At 39.0% G+C, this 24,633-nt stretch overlaps 2 protein-coding genes across 5 annotated transcripts; both read right to left on the reverse strand.

Annotated features, from left to right (window-relative positions):
- Window positions 1-920: 920 nt before the first annotated feature.
- clcn7 (chloride channel 7) lies at window positions 921-18,819 on the reverse strand. Of its 4 annotated transcripts, none has more exons than XM_040123773.1 (25): window positions 18,554-18,819; window positions 17,183-17,260; window positions 15,432-15,497; window positions 14,893-14,958; window positions 14,645-14,777; window positions 14,272-14,381; window positions 13,766-13,846; window positions 13,621-13,683; window positions 13,344-13,427; window positions 13,008-13,101; window positions 12,049-12,113; window positions 11,698-11,814; window positions 11,524-11,578; window positions 11,201-11,261; window positions 9,039-9,180; window positions 7,741-7,834; window positions 7,414-7,586; window positions 6,699-6,750; window positions 6,246-6,373; window positions 5,676-5,761; window positions 5,321-5,453; window positions 3,477-3,536; window positions 3,198-3,374; window positions 2,715-2,795; window positions 921-2,536 (listed from the first exon to the last, which is right to left on the reverse strand). In XM_040123773.1, the coding sequence occupies exons 1-25, from the start codon at window positions 18,665-18,667 to the stop codon at window positions 2,450-2,452; spliced, it is 2,400 nt and encodes a 799-aa protein (XP_039979707.1). In that variant the 5' UTR covers window positions 18,668-18,819; the 3' UTR covers window positions 921-2,449. The 4 variants fall into 4 exon arrangements, with proteins under 4 accessions (XP_039979707.1, XP_039979706.1, XP_039979709.1 ...); XM_040123772.1 differs by having other exon boundaries at window positions 15,432-15,500; XM_040123775.1 differs by lacking the exon at window positions 17,183-17,260.
- A 1,923-nt stretch (window positions 18,820-20,742) lies between these two features.
- Window positions 20,743-24,339, reverse strand: LOC120783808. Its single transcript, XM_040117056.1, is given in 4 exon segments — window positions 20,743-21,419; window positions 22,049-22,292; window positions 22,389-23,139; window positions 24,182-24,339. Coding segments are annotated over 4 exon segments (1,830 nt in total).
- Window positions 24,340-24,633: the final 294 nt, after the last annotated feature.

Below are 24,633 nucleotides of genomic sequence, written 5' to 3' on the forward strand. Positions count from 1 at the left end.
TTGAATCAACTGAACAAAACTGTGGCTGACAAGCACATAGATGGGGTCCAAAGGGTTGGTTTTGTACTAGCAGTTTACATACAGTGGCTTCAGGAAGTCTTCTGACCCCTTCACTTTCTTGTGTTGTAGCTTTAATTTTAAATCTCCCCACATCACTGACTTATCATCCAGACTTTCTCTGACATCTAGTGGAGACAGAGGGAAGAGCTATTGGGATTGGGCAGGTGTGTGCCTGTGAAATGATTGACTGTGCCTATATATTTCATTTTCTTTCTTTCGCTATAGATGATTCTGGGTTCATGCTCATGCAGCACAACCAATCTGATTTATCTGTGGCTGCAAGCATTTGAAATACTAAACTACTGCTTCAGCTGCTTAAAATGCTTAAAAAGAAACAGTCTCGGCATCATTCATCAGGGAATTACAGTATCTATTTTAGCCAGGTAAGTAAATGAATTGGGGGATCCAATGATCTGTGTTATCAGTATAACTTACTACACATTATTTATTTCCCCTGTGGACTGCTAGTGCTTGTAAGATTACATTTTGTTATTTCCTCTGCTCGCTGTGTCTGCTGTATAATTTATCAGCTTCCAGAATACCTTCTACTCTACTGAGAAATATCCTTTGGTGGAAAATGTGTTTAATCCAGAGACACTGCCCTGCAAATGGAAGGTCACAGCTATGATCCGGGTAAAATGTGTTAAATTATGCCAAAATGACTATTGAGTTTTTGAACTTAAGTTCCGACAATGCAAAGACTTTGAAGACTTTTCTGTTCACTTTTAATGATGAGCTAAATAGATATGAGTGTTAATCAATACCGTGTGGTTAAAAAAAAGAAAAAAGAAAAAAAGATCTTCTTTACAAAGGTTTAAATGTCTTGCAATCAAACAGACAAATAAATCATATAACAACAGATAAATTGCAACTTTATTAATTCACAAAAGACTTATCCAGTGGTTATAAAATAGAGCATAGTCGATATTTTAACAACTAGAACTGTTCAACAAAAAGGGTACACAAAGGAGACAAAATCAAAGTGTAAAAACAATGAAGTACACAAAGAAAACAATTAACACTGGTAATTGAATAAATGTTAGATTTACAAATTGACAAAATAAAAGTCAGAAATTAGAATATTTGTGTTTTGCACAGTACCCTGACTGGAGAATGCAAGGATAAACCGAGTAGTTTAAATTCAAGATGTGTGGTAAAAAAAGTTTTACATTCATATAGAGCTCCATGAGGGACACTTTTTGGTATTTCTTGCCAAAATACTTTTTTTTTTCAGTAGGAGGTAAAAGTGCAAACATTTGGTGGGAAAAAAAACATGTACATACCTACGATGAGGAAGGAGGGTCTGTATCTACAAGAAATAATAAATCTGTGTCTTGCTAAAACTGCTTCAAATTACATCTTCTAGCTAAATCAGAAAGGCCTCAAACATCAGGAAACCATTAAGTCTCCACTCCTTTCTTGAATCTTCTCTTGAAATATGTGATGTGAAACCCAAACTTTCTTCCCAAACTTGAAACTAAAACAAGTATTCAACATCAACAATAAATAACAACATTCTTACAGTGCAAAACTACACAAAAAAAATGGAAAGTACTACATGTGCTAACACTGCCAAAGAAAACCTTAAACGGTCAGTGAATTTCCGACTTGAACATCAACGCTCACTCAAAATCAGGTTTTCAAGGCAATCCAGTTTAAATGTCTTGTTTAGTTCAATTGCAAGACATAAAAAAACTTCCATCTGAATTATTTAAAAATACAAGTTATCAGCATTATTAAAGATTAATAATGTATCACTGCATTATCACAACATTACTTCGAAAGGGGAATTAACAATCATCTGTCTGTGTGATGTTGAGGAGTATGAACAGAAGGAGAGATGTGCGGAAGCTTTTGTAAACAAAAAAAGAGAAAAGGGATTTAACCAGTTACCTTGCTTTCCTCAAATTTATTATTATTATTATCATTTTTATTATTTTCTATTATGATTCACTGTATTTTTTATAATTGATCCAACTTTGACCCCTTTCATAAAGCAAATATTTTTTCTAACAAAGCCCTGTGCATCATTTGATGCCTCAGCACAGCAGCCGCCAAAAAAATCTGTGGTAATAATAATGGAGGTCTTGGATAAAACTAGAGCTCAGATATTCCACAGTAAATAATTTCACACAGTTTTAATAGAGCCCCCCCCCCCCAAAATTTACACTAAGAGCAGTTAAGACATTTAAATGTGACTTTTTGTTAATAACCCAGGCTTGTAGGCGGGGGGACGCCTTGTGTTGCCATGGTGACCATTTTGACATCAAAGAATAAAAGGGATCTTTTGGCCCTCGACGGTGTCCTTTTGGGCTGCATAGCTGGTGGTCAACAGCTTTACGAGGCATCAGGTGCTCATAGTTCATAGATATGTGTGTGTGTGTGTCTACTATGTCTGGGCCAGCTGAAGTTCCTCCAGTCCATGTTTGCCAAGGTGATATCTGGCCAAGTCTTTCCTGGTCACCAGTCCAACCACCTGTGGAGGGTCACAAACCAAAACCATGATGTCAGAACAACTGTTGTCGTCATCATCACGGCACTCAGCAACAAGAGTGCGATCACTTAACGTAAAGAAGAGTTCTGTTGTTTTTAAGGCCAACAACACACAGGATATAAAACAGGACATAAAGGGACTGACAGAAACACACTCTTACCCTGTTTTCATCATCCACTACCACCAGGTGTCTGAGTCCCAGCGCTCTGAACAGCTTAAAGACACGAGGCAGGGATGTTTCCTGCAAACAAACAGCCTCGTTTAAGTTCAACCTCATTCATTTCGACAAAACTTTACCACAAATAAGCCAAAGAAGGCTTATAAAGAGCTAAAAAAAAAAATAAAATAAAATAAACAAACAAACAAAAACTAGGAAAGAGACAAGGAAACAAAAAAGTAAAAACAAAACTAGACTTAATGAGTCCCATAATTACAATTTTAAAAACAACAACAAAGCAGTCTCCAATTTACACCAACAAAAAAATATTATTAGATACGGGTCAATAAAATTGATGAAGCCGTAGGTAAGGCCATAAATTTAAACTTTTTGCGATTTAGCATCATTGTAACTAGTTTCAAATTCTAATCTACATAAAATGTGCACTATTGGAGTGCAGTATGTCTGCGTCTGTCCGTGTATTACCTGTGGTACCGTGTAAGGCGTTGCGTTCATGAACTCAGTGAGGTCCATCATACACTCCCTCTCATCCTGGGAGACGTGGATGCTCTGGATTGGGGGGAAGCGGGGGTAGGCGTCCCTGAAATCCTTCAGCTGGAGCTTCCGATGTGTCAGCCGGGACCGGGCCAACTCCACAAACACCTGCCGGGACAGATCGGGGGTGCACGGTGAGTGATTCCGTTTAAAATATCACAAGAACGATTTAGGATTCTTTCAATATCTTCGTCCTGTTGACGATGTTACCTTGTGCTTGAGAAGAACAATGAGTTGAGAGCGGAGGATGAGCCCATAGAGCTTCGCTGGCTGAGCAGAAAAGAGGAACAAATGAAGGTGTGATTAATGAAAGAAAAACTGTTACTGTTTGCACTGAAACTCAATTTTAAAGACAATCTCCTTTGTGGTACAGTATTATTAGTCTGGGATGGTCAATGTCAAGAACTGAGTTTTTGTGATTATGTGCTGTATGTTGCGTTTCTGTGGTCAGTTTATTTAGTTTTACTTTCAAACGTAGAAATTTCTCACAGAATGGGAACTCGACGGTTAACTCAAGTTGGAAGTGAGCAGTAGCAGCGGTTCGAGATTCCCAAAAACACGTCTTGTGTCTGCATTACACTCGGATCTGTTATTTGCAGCTGTAGGTGCAGGTATCTCTGACCACTTTTTATGAACAATTTCTCTCTTTAAAGTAACTGGACAGATACACATGAGGTCAAACAAATGCCGATAAATGCCAGTGTGCCAGTTTCATTGGCAGCCATACATGAACGAGCAATAAAAGAAACCACCACCTCAAGCAAGTCCAGTTGCCTTCGTATGACCGAGAATCTTCACAGACAACAGAACCACCACCATGTTTGACAGATTAGGTGCTGGCTTTGGGTCATGAGCTCATTCTTTATATCTCCCTTCTTCTTTCCATCCTTTTGACAAAGGTTTATTTTTGTTTCACCAGTCCATAGAGCTGTGCTCCAAATTTTTACCGATTTCTTTTTTGTTTTTTTTTTTGCAAACCACAACCTGGCCTTTTTTGTTTTCGAGCTTTACTAGCGGGTTTGGATCTTTTGGTGAATCATCTGAGGTTCTGGTCATAAAGTCTCCTCTTGATCACCGACAAGGAAACATGTCTGCCTACATCCTTGAGAGCATTCTTGACTTGCTGTGCAGTCATAATGGGGTTTTTCTTCACCTTGCAAGTGATTTTCTGCTAAGCCACAAGACTTGTGCTCTTCGCTCTACAGGCTCGTTTGCCTTTTTTGGGCCTGTGTGCATCTGCTTTTTTAGAAAGCACCCAACTGCTGATTTTGGCAAACCAACTACCTTTGATATCTCTCTGATAGATTTTTTGTTCTTGGAGCCTCATTATTATTATCCTCTTCACTTGCATGGTCACCTCTTCATCTCTTCACTCCTCGTATAGTCAGACAACTCCACCTCACCCTAAATGGCAACTCTCAATACTCATTCAACTCTGAGTAAGGTGTGAGCTTTTTTTTGTGCATGAACTAACATTGAAACAACACAAAGCTGCCCAAGAAACATTTAGTAGCCCAGTGTCAACCTGAGGCTACTAAATGTTTCTTGGGCAGAAATCCATTATTTTACATAAAATAGAATTTCTTTTAAGAAATGCAAAAACATTCACAATGCTCATACCACTTCAATCTTTATGTTACACTCTGGTAACAAACCTATTGCTTTGATTTTTTTGACAAAAAAATGCAATCATTATTAATGTTAATATAATAGTCCAAAACAGGATAAGATGACGTACTAAGAAGAGTTTCTGTAGCTCAGAGCTGTAACTCTCCAAATACTTATGTATTGGACTGTATATTTGTTATTTTCTGTAAATTATACTGTAATTTTTTTCTGTTATCAAACTCAATTGTACCTGTACTAGAAATACCTCAACGTGACATCATGGTGTCCGGGAATATGAAAAACCAGTGTTTTAGAGTGGATTTTGCTTTCAAGACCCCAAACAGGTGGATCTAAGCAAGTAATGAAATATAATTGTTGCTTTTCATTGTTATGCCTAATAAACAAAACTAAATTTTAAAAACAGAACACAAGCAATCGTACAGTACCTCATCACTACCAGAAACTTGCACGACGACAGGAAAGCCATTGTGATTGGTGGATGTGTTGCTAAGGGTGTCCACGATGGTTCCCACCTTCTCTATCCTGTTCAAACAGGTGACCGGAGAACTCATCACCTCTCTGAATGGGGGAGAGAGGGGGAGGAGATGCAAAGAGGGAGAGGGACGGTGAGGATGAGGATGGTGACGTGAAAAAGAAATAGTAGCAATAGTAATGACAGGAAAAGAAAAAGCAAAATTACAAAAACTCACAGCCCTGGATGTTTCAAATATACTGTAAGTTAAGAGTCATCCAATCAGAATGGCTCTCACCCAAACATCAACAAATCAAACAGGACCTTACCTGGCAGTCAGCCAGTGGGAGGTGGCAGGAGCCTCCCAGTGTAGGAAGGGAACACTCTGCAGCTTAATGTGGATATCATACAGACCCTGAAGCAGGAAGAGACAGGTTAGAGACACTGCCTGTGTCCCAATCCGTATTGCTCACTCACCACACAGAGTACGCACTATATACTGTACTTATGTTTGTCGTTAAACTATCATTTTTTTTCATTATCAATTAAGCTGCTGATTATTTTTTTGTCAAAAAAAAGTCTTTTATCAGATTTATTAGTTATTTTTCTGTTTTGCACAATTTCTCTGGAGCCATCCCAACATCACCTACAACTATAATTGTAAGCACCTCCTCCATTTCCTTCAACAGTCAAATTCTAAATCAGACTACGTTTTCTTTAGTTGTGTTTTTCAGTGTATTAGTCACTTTTCTATGCAATACACACTCAAAACCTGCAGAGAATTTTTGTGTTATTATGGATTTGGGACACAACCACTGTGTCACTGAGAGAGAGACTGTGTGTGTGTGTGGGTGTCTCTATACTGTCCTCAAAGTGTGCGTGTCTGCCTTTTTACTCACCTCTACAAAGTAGTCTCCTACTATCTTGGCAGTCATGAGGACGAGCATGATGGGAAGGCCGTATGTGACATTTCCTGTAGCCTCCACCATAATGACAGTCAAACTGAGAGTCATCCTCACGATTCCACCTGGGGAAAGCAGTGCATTATCACTGGTACTATACTTTTATCTTAGACTGAAATCAAAAGCTTAACTAAGCTAAACAGAATTGATATAAAAATATGGATTATTTGACTTTAAAAAAAAGAGTTGAGATGAGAGGACAGTCGATGGAATGACAACATCTGAGTATTTACAGCTCACTGTGATTGGTCACAATAATATGGTTCATTTCTTATTTCCTGCTAAGCACTAAAAAGTAAAAAAAAAACAGTAAACGAAAACAAACAAACAAACAAACAAACAAACAAACAAATAAACAACGCCAACAAGATGAGGGTTATAGTCACTCACCTAACTGAGCTGCAGCTCCAATCAAGGCATATTTACCAGGGTCAGCCCAGATCTAACAAAAACACATACAGCAAAGTCAAAAAGTTGGTTTTAGCATCTGGAATATTAAATTAAGTTCAAGAGGAAGATCTCTACTCCCCAGTTCTTAAAAAAAAGAAAAATCTGCTTCAAATATATGTTTTTCCTTTCACTTTTGTATTATGAACACTGAGGTACTGAGATATTCTAATAGAGCTTTGGTACTTTGTAATGCATTCCTTATCTAATAATTTGTGTTTTTAGTTAATTTGTTTTGTTTTATTTGTTGTCTTTTATGAATGCAACACTCAGCTGTGCAAAGAAGCATGTAAGCCACTTAACACCTGAAACAGTGAACTGAGCTCAGTGCCACTTTAATGTGTAAGCATAAGGCAAGAACAAAAATAAATAAATAAATAAAAACATGCAGGGTAATCACAATATGGAAGACATAGCAAATCTGTACACAAGTGATCCTTGGCACAGAGAAACACAGAGGTTTTATAGAAGTGAGGTTTGAGTGAAGTTTTCTAAATTGTTGGTCTGATACTTCAAAAAAACGTTGACAACAATGTACATATAAAAAAAAAAAAAGAGGACTGGCAGATTCTAAACTATGACTTTCAATCAAGAAATAATATGTCCTGATTCAATATGGGAACTGAATGATGTTATCTTGTGATAATATTACACTAACCGAGCCAGTGGAGGTGGAGGAGGCCAGCAGTATTCCACACAACCTCCCCCAGGCTGCTCCTATTAGCAGAGACGGGATGAAAACTCCAGCAGACACCGCCAGACCGTAGGTCCAACATGCCAGGAAGAAATAGGTCAGAGTGAACAAGCCCAGGGTCAGAGGATTGTAGGTTCCTAAAATAAAAAAAATTTAAAAAATAAGAGGTGACCCAAGAGAATCAATCATGCTTCCCTGCACATGGACCCATATACACAAATGGACAGTGCACTTGCTTGAAAATATCATTTATTATTTTAGCAAGCTTCTTCTACTTAAGCACAGCTTTACCTGGCTGGTTGTGGAAGAGACTGCGGACACTTCTCTCAGGAGTGTTGAAGAAGGCTGTTGCCATGGAGTTATACTCTCCATCTGCACAGAACAACTAGAAAAAGAAATAGGAGTGAAAATGATAAGAGTGACACACTAAGAGACAGAAGAAGAGGCGCTAAGAGTCCATCTCTGACTGTGCTTTTGTGTCCTTGTTGAAGTTTTTACGTGCCTTCTACCAGCTGACACATGATTTTAAAACGCAGAGGATTAGGACAGATATGGATCAATGAAGGATTGCAAATCATATTTGGTGGTGTCGTAAATCAGTTGTCAAAAGTGCATAAAATGTAGACATTAGTCCTGGGTTTGAATCTTCCCTTCGTCATGTCACTATGTATCTCCCAATATTTAATCTCTCCCTAACCTATGTAATAAAAAGGTCAGAACATACACGAACACACACACACACGAACACACACACGAACACACACACACACACGAACACACACACACACGAACACACGAACACACACACACACACACACACACACACACACACAAAAATCTAGCACTGCCTCTAGTATTTGGACAAGACTAAGAGTCTTGCGATGCAAGAAGATTGCTTATAATGACATAGCTAACACACTAACGTTAAGAATATATAATGTTTACTATGTTAACCATCTTGGTTTAGAGTATTAATTTGCTGACATTTGCTAATTAGGTCTAAAAACAAAGTAGTTTTGCAGGTATTTGGTCATTAACCAAAGTATTGGACTTAAAATTTTGGCCTTATTATGTTATTACAATTCACCTTAAAGGGGGAAATCAATGTCTGCACCAAACTGCAATCCATCCAATGGTTGTCTAGACATTTCACTCAGAACCATAATTGTCAAACTCATGATGAAAGAAAAGTCAGAGGATCTACAGAGTCTTTATCCACTGGGGACAATGAATGTCAAATGCTATACTCTTCTTAGGCAACATTGTTGTCATGACATTACTGCTGGTAAAGGTTGTTGAACTTAACTGTACTGTCTGGTAAAAAATAGGAAGCACCAAAGCTCACTTTGAGAAGAGTACATCTTTTCTGAATCTATGTATTCTGCTTAATCATGCGCATCAAACACATAGTTCACTTTAAAACTGTTACGAGGCATGATTGTGCGTGTGACTCAATGTAACTAACAGTTCCCCAGTTTTCGCTTTATCATCGTCTAAATCAAGAAAAGTTGACAAGTGATTGTTTTCAAACTGCTGAAAAAAGGTGACACATTTCAGAGGTATATGTGTGTGTGTGTGTGTGTGTGTACCTGAAGTGGGTACTCCTCAGTGTGCTCCGGCCCCAGAGGCTGACAATCATTGGAGAAGTAGATCATGGTGAATGAAACTGTTGCGGTCACTCCAGCAACCAGCATGGCCTCCATTACTTGCAAACAAGGGCGATGGACGTACCTAACACACACAGACACACACACACAAATCAGATGGCACTTAAGTAATAATCCTTCACATAGTGGCATTAATCAACCAGAAACTTCCAAAAAGTTGATGATGCAAAAAGGGTCTCTGCCAAATCTACTATTTTTTGCCTTCTGGCAATGGAATCCAGTTACTGTTATTATCCTTACACTCACTGTGTCAGATGACAGAGGGGGCATTTTTAGGAGGAGGACAGCCCAGACAGGTCACAAATATAATACAGTGAGCAATTAATTACTTTTTTGTTAAATACATAGCAGATATTGGGCAGTCATCTTATTTATCACCAGTTACGGTGGATGTTCTCCCTGACAAAGGCTACACAAACACTTTATACATGTTAAAACTAAAAGTGTTTATATTTATGTGTTGCTTTACCTGTTTAATGAAGAGTTTTCATGCTCACTACCCATCACTTATGCATTAAGGCCACCCAGATTCCCTAGCAAGATACCTCACTAGATACTAGTTTCAGCAACTTGATCACCTCATTTCTCATCATAACTGGGACAACTCAGTTTATACTCATAACTTTGATCACTTGTAAAACATAGCACACAGCCTTAGCACATACTCATATCAATATCTATTCTGATAGATTTGGCAAATTATGGCTACAACTACTAAATTTATACATAATGATTGTCTTCACAGGGTTAAGCATGTTGAGGTATTTTTTTCACAACCTAATGGGTTACTATGCACTTCAAATTCTGCCATGTGGGTTAATATCTTGATAATCATTGCATTAACGTAGCATGAACAGAAGAACTCACGCTCATGAAGAACACTTGGATATCCATTCTTACTGGGTGCACTCTAGATCTTATCTTAATCATATTTACATTTCTAAACTATACCTCCCTAGTCCAACATGTAAACAACAGCACAAGTTTTTTTTTTTTTTTTTTAATCAAATATTTAGCTCCAGGTCTATGTAAAGAAATGGCAAAAGTTTGTTGATTTTATCGATGGTTCTTAAATCTGACAAGTTTTTGATTCTTTGTCTTTTCACAAATAATACATGTCCATAACATGTCAATAAAACAATATTTTTACTTCGTTTTTTTTCAATTGCTCCCTTTTACATTTTTTGTTACTTAGTCGTTTCTTGCTTTTATCTTATTTTTATAATTTATACTTATATTTTTATTAATGAATTTTTTTCTGGGTTTCTCCTCAGTCGCTGCATTATCATTATTGTTAGTTTATGCTAGTTTATAGAAACTCCTTACATCACCTCTATACAGGAGGACTGCCACTATCAACTGATTAAATAACTCATATTTGATGTCAGCAGGTATCTCAGTCTGCACATTTATTTACAGTTGTTAGTTAGTTAGTTAGTTAGTTAGAGTAAATGTAGCTTTTTAGATGGCGTCAAAACCACTGTTATAACTAAATGTCGTACATAGATGCAAAAAAAAAAAAAAAAAAAAAAACTAAACTTAGATTCAGAAAATGTCATAACTGTTCCAGAAAACCGGTGGACTATTTTTGTTTTACTATTATTTATAGTTTAAACCCAACTCTGCAACAATAATATTGATTATTTTGGTCCATCAGATGTAACTGAAATTAACTTGAATTGTATCATTCCGACTAGTGAGACTGTAATCACTTGCACAAACTTTTAAAAAACTCAGCTCTCCATGTTATCATAAACTGTGGACATATGCACCATCCAGCTCCAGACAAGGACACAGTCAGCTTCCCAATGATCATACATGTTCTTACACTGTGACCATTATTAAACTTTTCAATCACAAGATGTTGATATTCTGGGAGACCATTGCTCACTTGAAAACATTTCTTACCCCGCACCCCACCATGTCTTTGGCAGCTGGCACGCTACCCTGTGTTGTTTTTGTGGGCACACTACACATATAAGGCAGTTCTTCATGTGTCACCTGACGCTTTGTTGAAATGTTTTCACAAGTTGATTACAATTTTCTTTGTACTTGTAAGCATTTGATTCGTTCCTAAACTTTACCTGATCCTGAAGATGGTCAGCCAGTAGTTGAGAACGTTGAACAGAGCTCCCAGCAATCCACCTGCACAGGAAAGGAATAAAAAGCAGAAAATAAACACACAGGGGCTGTCATGTTAAGAATTTCAAACTTCAAAAATATGTTGGTTGTTAGGGAAAATTCAAATTTATCCTTAATTATACAACTATGTGTTAACAGAGTCAAATACACTGTTAGAATTATGTGAAAATAACATATTATTCATGGCAAACATCTATTTACACTAGAGTCAAGTGCACCCTGCGAAGAGTCAAACATATTTCTAGAAAAAAAAAGATGTTTTTACCTATAGCTCCCATAGCAATGAACAAGGGAATCTCATAGAGGTTATAGACCACACTCTGAGGAAGCACAAAAATACATGTCATCTTTTACATTCACTAACAACATAAAGATGGAAAAACACACTATATATATATACATATTATATATATATATATATATACTATAATTTTCTCACATCACTCTGAAAGCGTCCGAAGTTGATGAGACCTGGATTGGAAAGGTCTCCAGGTTTCCTGTGATAGATACTGAGGAAGAAATTCAGGGTGAAGGTGGAGATCATGGAGGCAAAGAACTGCAGAGAAGAAAGGAAAAGGGAGGAAGGGCAACAACAAAAAAAAAAAAAAAACAAAAGCAAAAATTTTAGGACAAGTGCAGGGAATGCAAAAACATTCACAATGCTCATACCACTTCAATCTTTATGTTATACTCTGGTAACAAACCTATTGCTTTGATTTACTTGACAACATTACGCAATCATTAATCGTGGGTTAATAATAGGGGTCCAAAACAGGATGACGTGACTTACTATCCTCCACGTTAGCATCTGGTTCCAGAAAGAAGCTCCCTCCTCTAGAGAAAACAGAACGCCACCTATCGACCAAAGAAACAAAACCATATTTAAAAAAAAAAAAAAAAAAAAATCCCTCTGATCCACTCTTGGGTGTACTGATTTTAAAATGATGCCAAGTTAACTGGTACCATCACATGGCATCCTCATACAGTAGGAACTGGGTTCACATGAGTTAACATCCAGTCCTTTCACATGATGGTAACAGATAACAGTCTGAGACACAATTTGTGAAGCATTTCCACACTACTGGTGGTAATATCTCCAGTGAGGAAAAAAAAAAAAAAGCCTCCATATGTACCCTTTCGCTTTTTCTCTTCAGCTTCACTGTCACAAAAACCAGTCACCAAGCCAGCTCATTTAAGTCAGATTATGGCAGGGTTTTTCGCAGGGTCTACCAAAATAATTTCAGACTTTTAAACATCTTTTGAAGAGCCTCTTTATGTTTTTGCAGCACAATCCCACTTTTAGTTTCTAAATGTATAAAAGTCCACAATCCAAAACATGTTAGAACTAACAGTACTTGTACTTTTTAAAACCTGCTGTAACCTGATGATCGTGACTCAGGCAACTTTCAACAGTTTTTTTTGTTTATTTGTTTTTATCTGTATCCAATTAGCTACAGAAGTTTTTTCTCCCCCTCAAATTTTAGCTGTTCTCTCAATCTTGTATCAGTGCTATCATCAGTCATCACAATAAAAGCACAGACTGACAGTATACAGCCATCACTGTTTTTCCTTTTCCTTGGAAAACAAACGGTTCAGAGGGAGTTTCCTCACAGGCTTCTAGTTTGGGCATGCAGCCATACTGTTGTGCTGCTGGCTTTATAGCTAAACTAAACTGCCCACACAACTAAGGCAGATTAATAACAAAGCACACGTTTATACTGTGATCCTAAAAGGCAGCTGTGTTTTTACCGACAGGCGCTCCAAAAGCAGCTGAAACTCCAGCAGCAGCTCCAGCAGAAACAAAGTCTCTTTTTTCTGTGTCTCTCCGGAAGTATTCAAATATCTACAAACACACACCAACACTTATTAGCGGTTATAAATCCATCTTAATCGCAAACACACCCTAACTATTGACATTTTTAAACATATGAATGATGCACAACCATGCTTGACCAATGAACAGTAATATTTCAAATGAAGGATATCTAAAATTAGTGTCTGTAGCAAGGTAACCCCAATTAAAATGAAAATATAATTGTAGCCTAAGACACACACACAGCTAAGAAACTCACTACACACACTGACCTTGAAGTCTCTCTTTAAAGAGGTACTCCTGCCCTGGGAGACGCCTGCCGCTACAACAGCACCAGAGTGAATCATGGGTCCTTCCTGAAGGATTTTGGGTAAACGAAAGGACAGGTCTGAAAAGAAGTTCTTGGCAGGAATTCGAACGACAAATACCTGCATTTGCATATCAAGTGAAACACAGCCTGCATCATGTCACTTCACTCTTAATCTGAATGATACAGACCCGACATATCTAAGTTATGCATGTTATATTTTCAGTGATGAAAGTTTTTACCTTTCCAACAGCAAGACCGCCAACTACTGAACAGATGACACCACACACTTTCACCACCAGTGTCTGTGGAGGACAAACACACAAAGAGTAAGGAGATATATATATATATATATATGTGTGTGTGTGTGTGTGTGTCTGTGTGTACCTTGAGTCGTACCACCCTGGGAATCTTGACGCCATTCAGGTAACATTTTATCTGAGGAATACCACTTCCTGCCGCTATGGGCTGGATGAGACAGGAAAAGATGGCTTTAATCAGTCTGGTTGCAGGATAATGTCACCTAATAAAACCTCAGCTGTCCCTGATCACAAGCTAATAAACTCTGGTTAACTAGAATAGCAAGACTAGAGAAGCACATTCATTTTTATATATTTTCAGTATTATGCACTGTTGGAGGCAAATCTGTACAGACATGCAATAGTTTATTCACTTCTCACTTTCACATCAGCTTGAATGGCTTGTAATTGAGACATGTAACCGGCTGAACAGTTTTTTTTTTTTAATGACATACTTCTTCAAAATCCACTCAGACGCTCGAGGAATATGGTCAATCACACGAAAGAGGAAGACAACTGAATTATGCCAGGAACTGTGTTTCCAAAGTCTCAATAATTACCAAAAGGTCAGATTATTTCCTCTTTCAGTCTTACCTCAAAAAATGCAACTATGATGGCCCCGACCATGACAATGGCGGAGTTGAGGACAGCCCAGAGAAGAAGAGAAATAGACAGACCACCCACCTCTGTAAACTTCTCTATGTCTGTGTGGTCACAGGTCAAGGAAAGGTCTGGGGGGTGAAATTTGCCAAACATGGCAGAGCTGTATAGCCCGCAAATTATAACACCATTTAAATGATAGTTGAGACTGGGAGGAAGAATAGCCATCATCCACCTCGGCAGATAAGCACAGATGCTAATGTATTCTAAAAAATATATGATGAATCGGCGAGCCCAGTAAAGCCCAGTCATCTGGTGCTAACAGTTTGGCCTGACTAGGTGTATCGTGTACAAATCTTCAGGATACTCTCTTTGACCACTTGGTATTTCATCCCAGCCAGCTGCTCCACCACAATGTCTATGAAACAGGCGATGAGGCCGGTCAGAAAGCCGATCAGACCGCAGACCACCCAGCGACTGATCTCCAGACAGCGGAAACCCTAAGGACGCAAGAGCATGAGGAGAGATGATGAAGTTAGCTCAGATTTAAAAAAAAGAATGAAAACCGTAACATATTAAGTTCGAGTATCATGTTTTCAGGTGATTCCCACCCACCATGTAACTCATCCTCCTCTCCTCCTCCAGAAACAGCTGGTTTTCAATGTTATCATAGTCCAGACTCTGGAATAACAAACACATAATAAATACAGTAAGTATTTAGTAAAATGAAGAAAAGGGCAGGGATGTTTACTTATGTTCTTCGATGCTTCATGATAAACCTAGTTCCTGGAAATGTGGCAAAACTGACAGTGCATGTATTCACTCAATGTCAGCAACTTTATTGCAAACTAAAATATGGTTAATACAAAGCTGATTTTGTTAACTGGCTCCAGCTTCCAGCCTGCTTAAAGAGATTATTGCCCTGTGCGTTGCCACAACATGTGGTTTGGGTTTCATGGCCTGAGGGGTATTTTGTATACCTGTGTTACTGTCTAATTTTACTGTTTTCATCGCTTTAAACTTCTACAAAGAGTTACCAAAGCAGGAAATATCTAATCCTACACATAGGGGCTTTAATTAATCGTTGAATGTAATCCAGGGTCTCCGGAATCGTCTAATAATCTGCACTCTGTTTGGAGAATGGGCTGATTTACCTCATATTTGAGTGACAGCAGCTTCTCATTGTGAGGGATCTCTTTGGGCTGCCCTCTTAGAGAGTCCTGCTGGGGGTGGGGGGGGGGAAAAAAAAAACAGAAAAAAAAAAACAGAGGTCAATACACCAACACTGACCTATGACCTCTAATCTGGTAAATCATGTGAGGGTCAGTAAGGAGCTGGGAACTAAGTTACTGGAAGAAACCAAAAATTTTGGATAGAACATCAGTGAGCATGGCAGCAATTCACAAAGATTTGAAACAACATCAGAAAGCTATTTTTTTACACTCAAAAGTCACCTCAAAAGAAAAAGAGAGGGCAAGTTTGACAGACTTAAACTCGACTTAATTTACATACTTGTGCATGAATAATGAAACAGATGAAGATGCAGTGACTGGGAAAAACATGCATAAAGTATAAAAAAAGTAGTCTAAAAATCTCAGACACAGATCTTAGGTCTAAAGATAAGGAGGAGGAGTTCTTGTTAACACAGACTGTTCAGTGTTGAAGGAAATACTGGTGCAAATGAGTGCATCCTGACATGCATACAAGCCAGCTACAGACAATTTAAAAGTACTTCAATTCACATTTACATGGAATGTTAAGTGGGCCTCTGTCGCACAGCTGTGGCCCATCTGTACAGCCACAAAATCAGCAGCAACTTAAGCAACTAAATAAAGTGACAGACATTCACATAAACCGAACAAAGCACGCCGGAAATAAACTTTTGTTTACAGCAAACAGCAATCAAGCAGATCACATGCATGGCATGGCATTCCCATCAGCCACTGAAACCAGAACAGAATCTGGTGGTTTCTGTCACGGAGGGGGAATGGGTGACAGAATAACCTCAAGCATTAGGCATATGGTCCTGGGTTTTCACTGATGGTAGCATGAAGCAGTGACTTTCAATTATTTTGTTAAAATCAGTCTGCGTCTGAAACACTGAATTTAACTGACTTATTCTGATTTCTTTGGCATTTATGGGAATCTTATATTGCATGATTGAGTTTACAGTAACTGTGTTAAGTGCTGTACCAATAAACTCGATTAAATCTGGCTCTGGTGTCAGCTAATGCAAACATATTCAAACATGTTGGCTAAGCTGCCTGTTGCTCTGAACATTATCAAGTTCTTACATCAGTGACCGGTGTGGGGATAAGTTTTTCAAAGCAAAATACTGAATGGTTGGTCTGCATCAGTTCATCATTTGCAATGCATCACAGTGGAAACCATCAGACAGGTTCCAAAAATGTCCCTTTAAATGCACACTGGATGAGTCACCTGTCGCTGTGTGGATTTGGGCTATTATTAAGCCATTTCTGTGTCAGCTTTCCCACATTAGGCTTTAGCTGTATTCAGTAGGAGGCTACTGAGCTTAAATTAGATACATTACAGTCTGATCCCTCAACTTGTACCTCATAAATTGGGCCTTAAAGCTCCATGAGTACACAAAGTCAGCCAGATTAGATTTCCTGTGGCAGACACACACAATAACAACACACAAGCGTGAGGCTAAATAATATTTAATCAACTGCAAATGCCCCGTGCTTTATGTGTAATTTATGCGTAATCGCCTCTCATCGATTTGGTTTTAGATAGGTGATATTTTATTATTACAGTGGATGAACTAACTACTTTTCAGGAGTCTAAGAGAAGTGCTGCTAAGGGTCTTGATGGAGTGAGGATCAATAGGAGCGACAGACACAGAGAGACAAGAGTGCGATGACGTTTCGAGCCCAGACTTTACCTCATCTGACGTTATCTCCTCTTCCAAATCCACCGTGCTGAGTCTGCCTATCTGAAATATACTTCCTCCTTCAGACGGCTAGTGACATCAAAAAACAGCAACAGAAATATATATATATATATATAGCTATGTGTAGCAATTTACAGGCTGATATGTTAACATAAAATGGACGTTGGAATCCAGCTAAGAGCAATGAAGTCCCAAAAGAATAAGAAACTAACACCACATGTATGATACGGTGTCAGATGGATGCAACACTCTTCTGACCACTAGAAAGTACCAGAAAGCTCTACTTAAGCCGAAATACTGATGCTTTACCGATATTTTACTCAGGTTACTTTATAATATAAAGTCTGTGGTGTGATCTTTCTGACTTCTAAAGGCTGAGAGGAAAAGGCTCAAAAGAAATTGTTGTAAGTTGAAAATTGGAAATTTCAAGCAAAAAGTCCATAAATAAAGTAGTAAAAAATGACTCTAGGCCTTTTTCTCTTAACAGTAAGTTTCATTTTCTTAAGCTTATGAAACACAGACAACATCTGTTTTCTGCAGTGGATGTGATTTCAGCTCTAGGGAGGTGAAATATTTAGGTCAAAGCTAACTTACATTCTCCTAAAAACACTTCAAGTGTGAGAACACAGTAAAAAGCTACTTCATTACATTAACAAAAGAAGAGCAGTCAGTTTACATCCACCTTTAATCCTGACGGTGCAGAAGGTAACTGACTACTCGTGGTTGCTGCATTAGAGGAAGAAAGGAAGTTGGATTTTCCAGTGTTTTTCTATATTTGCTCAACAGCTCCATTCATTCAGCTCATGACATTATCAAAGCTTTTAATACTATTCTCCCCTCTAACATACTGACAGCGACCTTGTACAGACTTAAAATGTATTCATAACAGGCACAGAGTACCTAAGATAAATGTCCTTTATGTCACCATCAGACTGACTTTTCCGATTTCAAATTAACTAGTAAGTAATCCCTATGACAAGCTATGAGAACGACTAGTTTTTTCAAAACTCTGCGTAATCTCATTACTAGATAACTGAATCTAATTACATGCGTCATGTAAGTAATTTAATTGACGCTAATTTAATTACTTCTATCCAGTTACATTCCATGCCAAACAAAGCTTGCTGTTGCATCTATTACCAGACTGCAAACATGACCAAAAAAAAAAAACAACAACCACAAATGACGCCGTTTGTGCGGCAATGCATTAACGTGTATTACAAGCACTCATGACCCATGCAGTATCTAAAAACATGACTCCACGTAACATTTTAATGGTTAATAAAACATGACACGGCATCTTCGTACTGCTGCAGGAGTCACAGCTGTTAGCCTAACCGTTAGCCAATACGCTAGCTTTACCTGTCTGGAGTGTCTGGGCTGCTCGGAGCCGTTGAGCAGCGGTGTCCCCTCCCCGGCTGACCCGGACTCGTCGGCTCGGCTGGACCACGACACTTTCTTGGTGATGTTGGCCATGGTGGTGTCCGGTAGTTCGCCCCTCAAAGTGTCGCTAAATTATTTCATTAATGGTAGTTGTTGCTGGATAACTGCTGTTATTTTCCCCGACCTCCCCATGATCATTCCAGTAACTCGTGACGCTTTGTAAGGTTCGCGTGCAGGGCCAAAAATAATTGTTAGGCGCGTTGGATTCTGGGACTCGAAGTTTTATGCTATTTGAGGACTAAAACGAATGTCTGAGTGCAAACTGGCCCATCTTCACCAGCGATGGAGGAAGTATTCACATCCCTTACTTAAGAAAAAAGCAGTACGACAATATAAAAATGCTCCTTTACAAGTACAAGTCCTACATTGAAAATGTCACTTGATAAATAGCTCATAAGTATTATTAGCAAAAATTTACTTATAGTGGAAATAGTAAAAGTACACATAATATGGAAAAATTGCCCCTTACAGTGTTACTATATATAATGTGCAAGTAGCATTTTTGTGCTTTTGTAGTTGTTCGCGGTGGAGCTACTTTTAGTTATCTGATGTACTGTTGGTTAGTTTGCTCTATAACAGCGTTTTTTATAAGCTCATCACATATTATTTATGTAAAGTAGAGCATCTACCATCTAAAGCTAGCAAGTATAATATTTTGATTTGAGGTGTAGTGCTGAATTGTAGTGAAGCAGTAGTTTAAAGTAGCGAGAAATAGAAATACTCAAGTAAAGTACAAGTACCTCAGAATTGTACTTGAGTTACTGTACTCAGTTACACTCCACCACTGGTGTTTACATATAATCCTATCAGCTATACAAACATTTTATAATTTGATCTTTGGTCAATGGGCTTTGCTCACAGCACATATGAATGTTTTGAATTGTTATAGCAGGAAAAGCACAGGTATAAGATTAATGTTGAATCTGTTCCATTTACTGTAAATATCCATGTAAGACATACCAGTGAAACAACGCACCTAAAAGGAATGCAGCAGTTATAACTCTTATTAGTTATATCTGTGCTTGACAAGTCAAAATATCAGAGAAAGGTGTATTTTGGACCAGGCAGATGCTGAACTCGTATAAAACTTTGTACCATGTAATAAAATAACCTTAAAATTGCATGTAAAATTGCAAATGATGATTTCCTCACAAGATCACATTCTATTAGCTATCACATTTATAGGAACAAAGAATAAGCTTTCCTGCCTGCATTCAGAATCTCAAACTCCTGGGTCTATTTTTACATGCATATTTTGGTTAAAAATGTGCACATACAAAGTGACATGGTGAAGTAAAGAGGCCCAAATGCTAACAATTAAGTCACTCATCATTCATTTGCTGGAAAAGGACAGAAAAAAGGCTTGATGAGTTTATGAGTTTATTCATATAAAAAAACAAAATTTGCTTTTGCTGATAATCCAAAAGGCAAACATAGGCTACAGATGCTGTATCTCTATTTGCAGTCATAAAGTGGTTATCAAAAGTTAAAATCCAGGAACAGGCAAGAAACAGTGTAGCAAATGCAGCATCATTGATATACAAGGTATTTTCAGATTCCTTTAGTTGACAAATTTGAGGTTAAAGAAGATTAACTATCCACTATCATGACAACCACAAAAGTGATGGACTTCAACATCATAATGACAAGCACGGTTTTATCTTACTAATAAGTATCATTCTGGGATCCTTTGTAATGTTTATCAGTTGGCTGGTGAATCAAACTCAGGTTATTATTGGATAGTTAATGTGGACTTGTCATTGTCCAGCTGTTCCAATCCCAGTTTCAACCCTGCTAAAGTGTCCCTGAGTGAGACACTTTCCTGATAATAATTCTGTATTGTAAATTACTGGTGTTATGAGAACAAACTGACCGCATGCTGGTGTTTTTCTCTGGGTCAGTAAAGACGTTTTTGCTCTATCTCTAAGTCCAACGTGAGTGCACCAGTGCGTGCACATCCAAGGAGTCAATTATAAAAATATTTAATGTAAAAGAAAAAAATTGACTTTATTTGGCCTCTTAAGAAGGGAACAAAAAAGAAACAGTTAAAATTACTGCAGAAATATCAGTTAAATCACTCTTCATTTGAATCCTCCTCCATAACTTTATCACATACAGTGCTCTAAACATTCACATGTAAACTGCTGCACCTCCTTTATATCCTCCATGTCAAGCACCACCCCTCTTGGCACACCTCTTCCTTCTGCCACCCCTTCTACCTCCGATAGGCTCAGCACCCGGTTCCATACCCTGAACCCTGCCACCTGCCCAGCAAAACCCTCTGTGGGGTCAAACCCACCACCAACTGAGTCTTGCTCCTGCCCCTGCACCACTGATCCACCTCCGGGAATCTCCCAGCCTTTCCTGAAGTTGGAACTTGAAGAGGTGAGACGACGGTCATTATAGTGCCAGAAACGATCCTGGATGGAGGACCAGAGGATGCAGAGGTGGTGCCAGCGAGTGTCCAGGAGTGATGACATAGGGAGACGGCGATAGACAGGGTCTCAAATGACAAAGTCCAGGGAGGGTGAAGAAGCAGAGGGGTGGGAAGATGATGAAGAAGCAGAGAAGGGAGTAGATGAGGCAGAGGAATTGTGTCCATATAGAACTAACTGGTTGTCATTGTCATCTGTAGCATAGGAGAGCAATGTGCCAATGTGTGAGGCTTCCACATGGAGCCACAGGCACACAGAAAGTTCAGGAAGGTCAGGGAGAGTCAGGGAGAAGGTGATGTAGTTCTCTGCTGATGCAGAGGGGAAAAACAGCATGGAGTCCACGTTACAGACTGCAGACAGAGGGAGAGAGAGAATAGATTCAATTCCAGGTAACCTAGTCAAACCCTATAAACAATGTTGAAGGCAAAAGCTAACCATCAAACCTAGGAAACCTATGAAACCACATCATGCAGCCCCCCAGACAGCACATAATAAATAGGAATCAAGTGTCAAAAAGTTTGTGAACTACATACTCACACTGTGAAAGCCTCTACAACTTCCAAAAAAGTTTGCAGATGTTATTTAGCATGAATGTAGAAAAAGTAAATTGATTTTTCAGATGGGAGCAGAAGTCAATTTTCAACTCCCAGCTGACGGACCCTCACTGTACCACTCAACGCCTCTTTCTCTGTGTCTCCCTCTCCGTCTTTGCTGATGTAGAAGTGAGTGGGTGTCGTCATGTAAGCTCTGAGAGGCAACTTGCAAGGATATGAAGAAGAGCTTTTGAGTTGGCTGTTGTATGCAAGATAACCCTTGATTTATTTGATGTGTAGAAAATTGGCTTTTACATAGTGGATTCTGCCTGAAATTTTGATCAAAATTATAGATTTGACTCTGATCAGATTCAATTTCAGGCTCTTTTGTGGTCAGACATATTGGTCAGAGCAGAAGCTGTCCAGATGTACTGACTTTTACTTACTGGTTGCATCCTTTTTAGGAAGTGGCCATGCTGGGATCTTGTGCCTCACAGGAAGCTGGAGGAAGTCATGGATCACTGAGGTTTCTACCTTGGTGTCACTTTCTTCCTCCTCTTCACCTTTTGAACTACTAGTCCTGGGCTGATAAGGCTTAGACCGGGGTTGAGGGAGAACATCTGAAGTTTGAGGCTTGGGAGCCCCTAGTCTGGTACTGCTCTGCCTGTCTTTTGTGGGTTCACGATGGGTCTGAGCGTGGGACAAGAGCCGGGGCCAGGAGTAATTGGGGCTGTGTAACTAGGAGTGTCTCTGAGGCTGTAACTGAAGCTGGACTGGTTGTTGGACCTGGGGCCAGATCTGGACATGATGATAAGGCACAGACTGATGAGACCGGAGCTGCTCCTGGGTGATCCGGTAGGGTCTTGTCTGCATCCTTATCTGGATCTGTGACTGGGCAGGGTAAGGGTCAGGCTGGGGCAGGTAAGCTGTGGATTGAGATTTAGGGTTTGGATACTGGTCTTGTATTTGTAGATGAGAGTCTGGCTGAGGTCTTGGCCTCTGGGCTTTTGAATGTTTTGGCTGGTTTGTTGCGTGGTATTGATACGGCCTAGCCTGTGAATGATTATCAGTCTTGGTTTGACTGATTCCTTCAGGTCTGGGTTGGGTATGTCCACCCAGAATCCTTCCAGGCCTCCCTCCTCTATGGGTCCGGGCTCTTCTGCATGGTTTGTAGTATTCTTGTGGTGTGATGTTGGAGCTGAGGGTTTCTCCCACCCTTTCTGAACCTCTGATGTTCCCTCCTCCATCCCACTGCAGAACCTCACTGAGTCGTCCCTCCAGTCGGGTTACACGGAGAGCCTGGTTTTTCAGGGATTCCTGCAACCCTTTCAGCCCCACTAACAGCTCATTGCGCTGGGTTTGAAGGACAGCCAGCCTTTCCTCTTTGCTCTGGAGCTCCAGAGAAAGGTTGGAGAGGACCTGACCAAGATCAGGCTTCTCCTTCTGGGCATGGTGATTCTCACTCAGGTTCCTCTCCATCAGAACCAGACGACCCTCCATCCGCTTACTCTTCTTCTCGAGCTTCCTGCTCCAATCCCTGGGAAACGGCATGACAATATTTTTGTTTAATTCATGTATTACTTGTTGTTAAAAATGTATCATGTATTACATTATAGACCTGGGCCAAATAAGCATATAGATTTCCATGTTTAGCCATGTGCATTTTCGATGAAGTTTGTCAATCGTAATGATGTTTAACACCCAAAAACATTTACCGAATTAACATGCTGTATATAGTGTATATTGACATATCTGGAAAATTATGATGTTGTTAATATTAACAAGAAGATGAAAAATGAACAAGAAGATAACATTAAACTAACATATAATTAGGTAAGGAATGTTAAAACCAGACTAAGAATCTATAGGCATGCCAGGCTAGGCTTTGTGAGATTTTATTCAGGCACAGTGGAAGAACAGTTAAAGCTGATGGGAATGTCATTAGTTTTGAATGTATTTGGTCATAAACCAAAATTTAAGGGATCACCAAAGTTATTACAATTAATCTTGTGGGCAATATGAATGTGTGTACTAAATTTAATTTTATATATGTCACAATATTATGCAATACACTTTAAACATATGTCGACAGAGTAGATTTTCAAACATGGAAAATAGTTGCACAAGGAGAATTTTATCTAGTCAGAGCATGTTGTCCAAAAGCTGTTGTGTTAAGCATCCCAACCCCCAAAAGAACAGATGCTAAAAGACAAAGCCACCCACTCAAGATTTCAGATTTCCAAACATAAGAAGTGTCTAAAGTAATAATATAACCCATGTCAGGGTGGAAGTAGAAATTCAGTCAAATTGAACTTGCTCAGGTCCTGTCATTTTCTGAACCGGACTACAGTAAACTGGACTTTCCTCCAATTGCCCTCTCTCCTCTTCTCCACTCTGCTCTCATCTCTGTGCTTTCCAGAATACCTTTTTACTTGCCAAATATAACCTTTATACAGGAATAATATATAATACAATATATAACAATATATAATAATATATAAAACAATATATAATAAAAGCATTGTTACATTACATTGTTAATGTAATAAAATCCCATTACTTTGATGAAAGTTGAGTACATGTGAATGTAAACGGCTTGATTCAAGCTGACCTGTTCATTGAGCCGTCGTAGTTTCCGGGGCACAGGATCAATTCCCTGCACCCTGACAGAGTGAAGCTGCAGCAGAAGCACGTGAACCAGAATCAGGGGCCAGTGGCCGGGCTTGAGGCGGCCCATGGTGCAGTAGAAATGGGATAAATGCAGCTGGGAGCCTGGGTTCCTGTTTGGAAGTGTGGAGGGGAAGGAATAGACGTAGAAGAGAGAAAGAAAAATACACACACCCACGGACTAGGGTAAGAACACACTTTCCATTTTCCACAACATCATTGGGGAGCTTGAAGCAAATAGAGATGGATTTAACAGGTACTCAGCTTCTCTTTGTCTCTCTCATTCTCCTACACAAATGAACACAAAGAAAAGTAAACTCTGTAAAACAGTCCACCAGCTGACGTCCATTATTTATTAAAATGT

The sequence above is a fragment of the Xiphias gladius genome, chromosome 3 (assembly GCF_016859285.1).
Source record: "Xiphias gladius isolate SHS-SW01 ecotype Sanya breed wild chromosome 3, ASM1685928v1, whole genome shotgun sequence".
NCBI lineage: Eukaryota > Metazoa > Chordata > Actinopteri > Istiophoriformes > Xiphiidae > Xiphias > Xiphias gladius.

Bases quoted from the DNA above. Each gene is read 5' to 3' on its own strand.
- clcn7 (XM_040123772.1), bottom strand. From the start codon at position 18,667: ATGGCCAACATCACCAAGAAAGTGTCGTGGTCCAGCCGAGCCGACGAG. The intron at 13,428-13,620 runs GTAAAAACTTTC...AAAATCCTTCAG, and splicing joins GCGGTCTTGCTGTTGGAAAG to GAAGGACCCATGATTCACTC. The intron at 7,587-7,740 runs GTAAAGCTGTGC...TTTTTATTTTAG, and splicing joins TCTCTTCCACAACCAGCCAG to GAACCTACAATCCTCTGACC.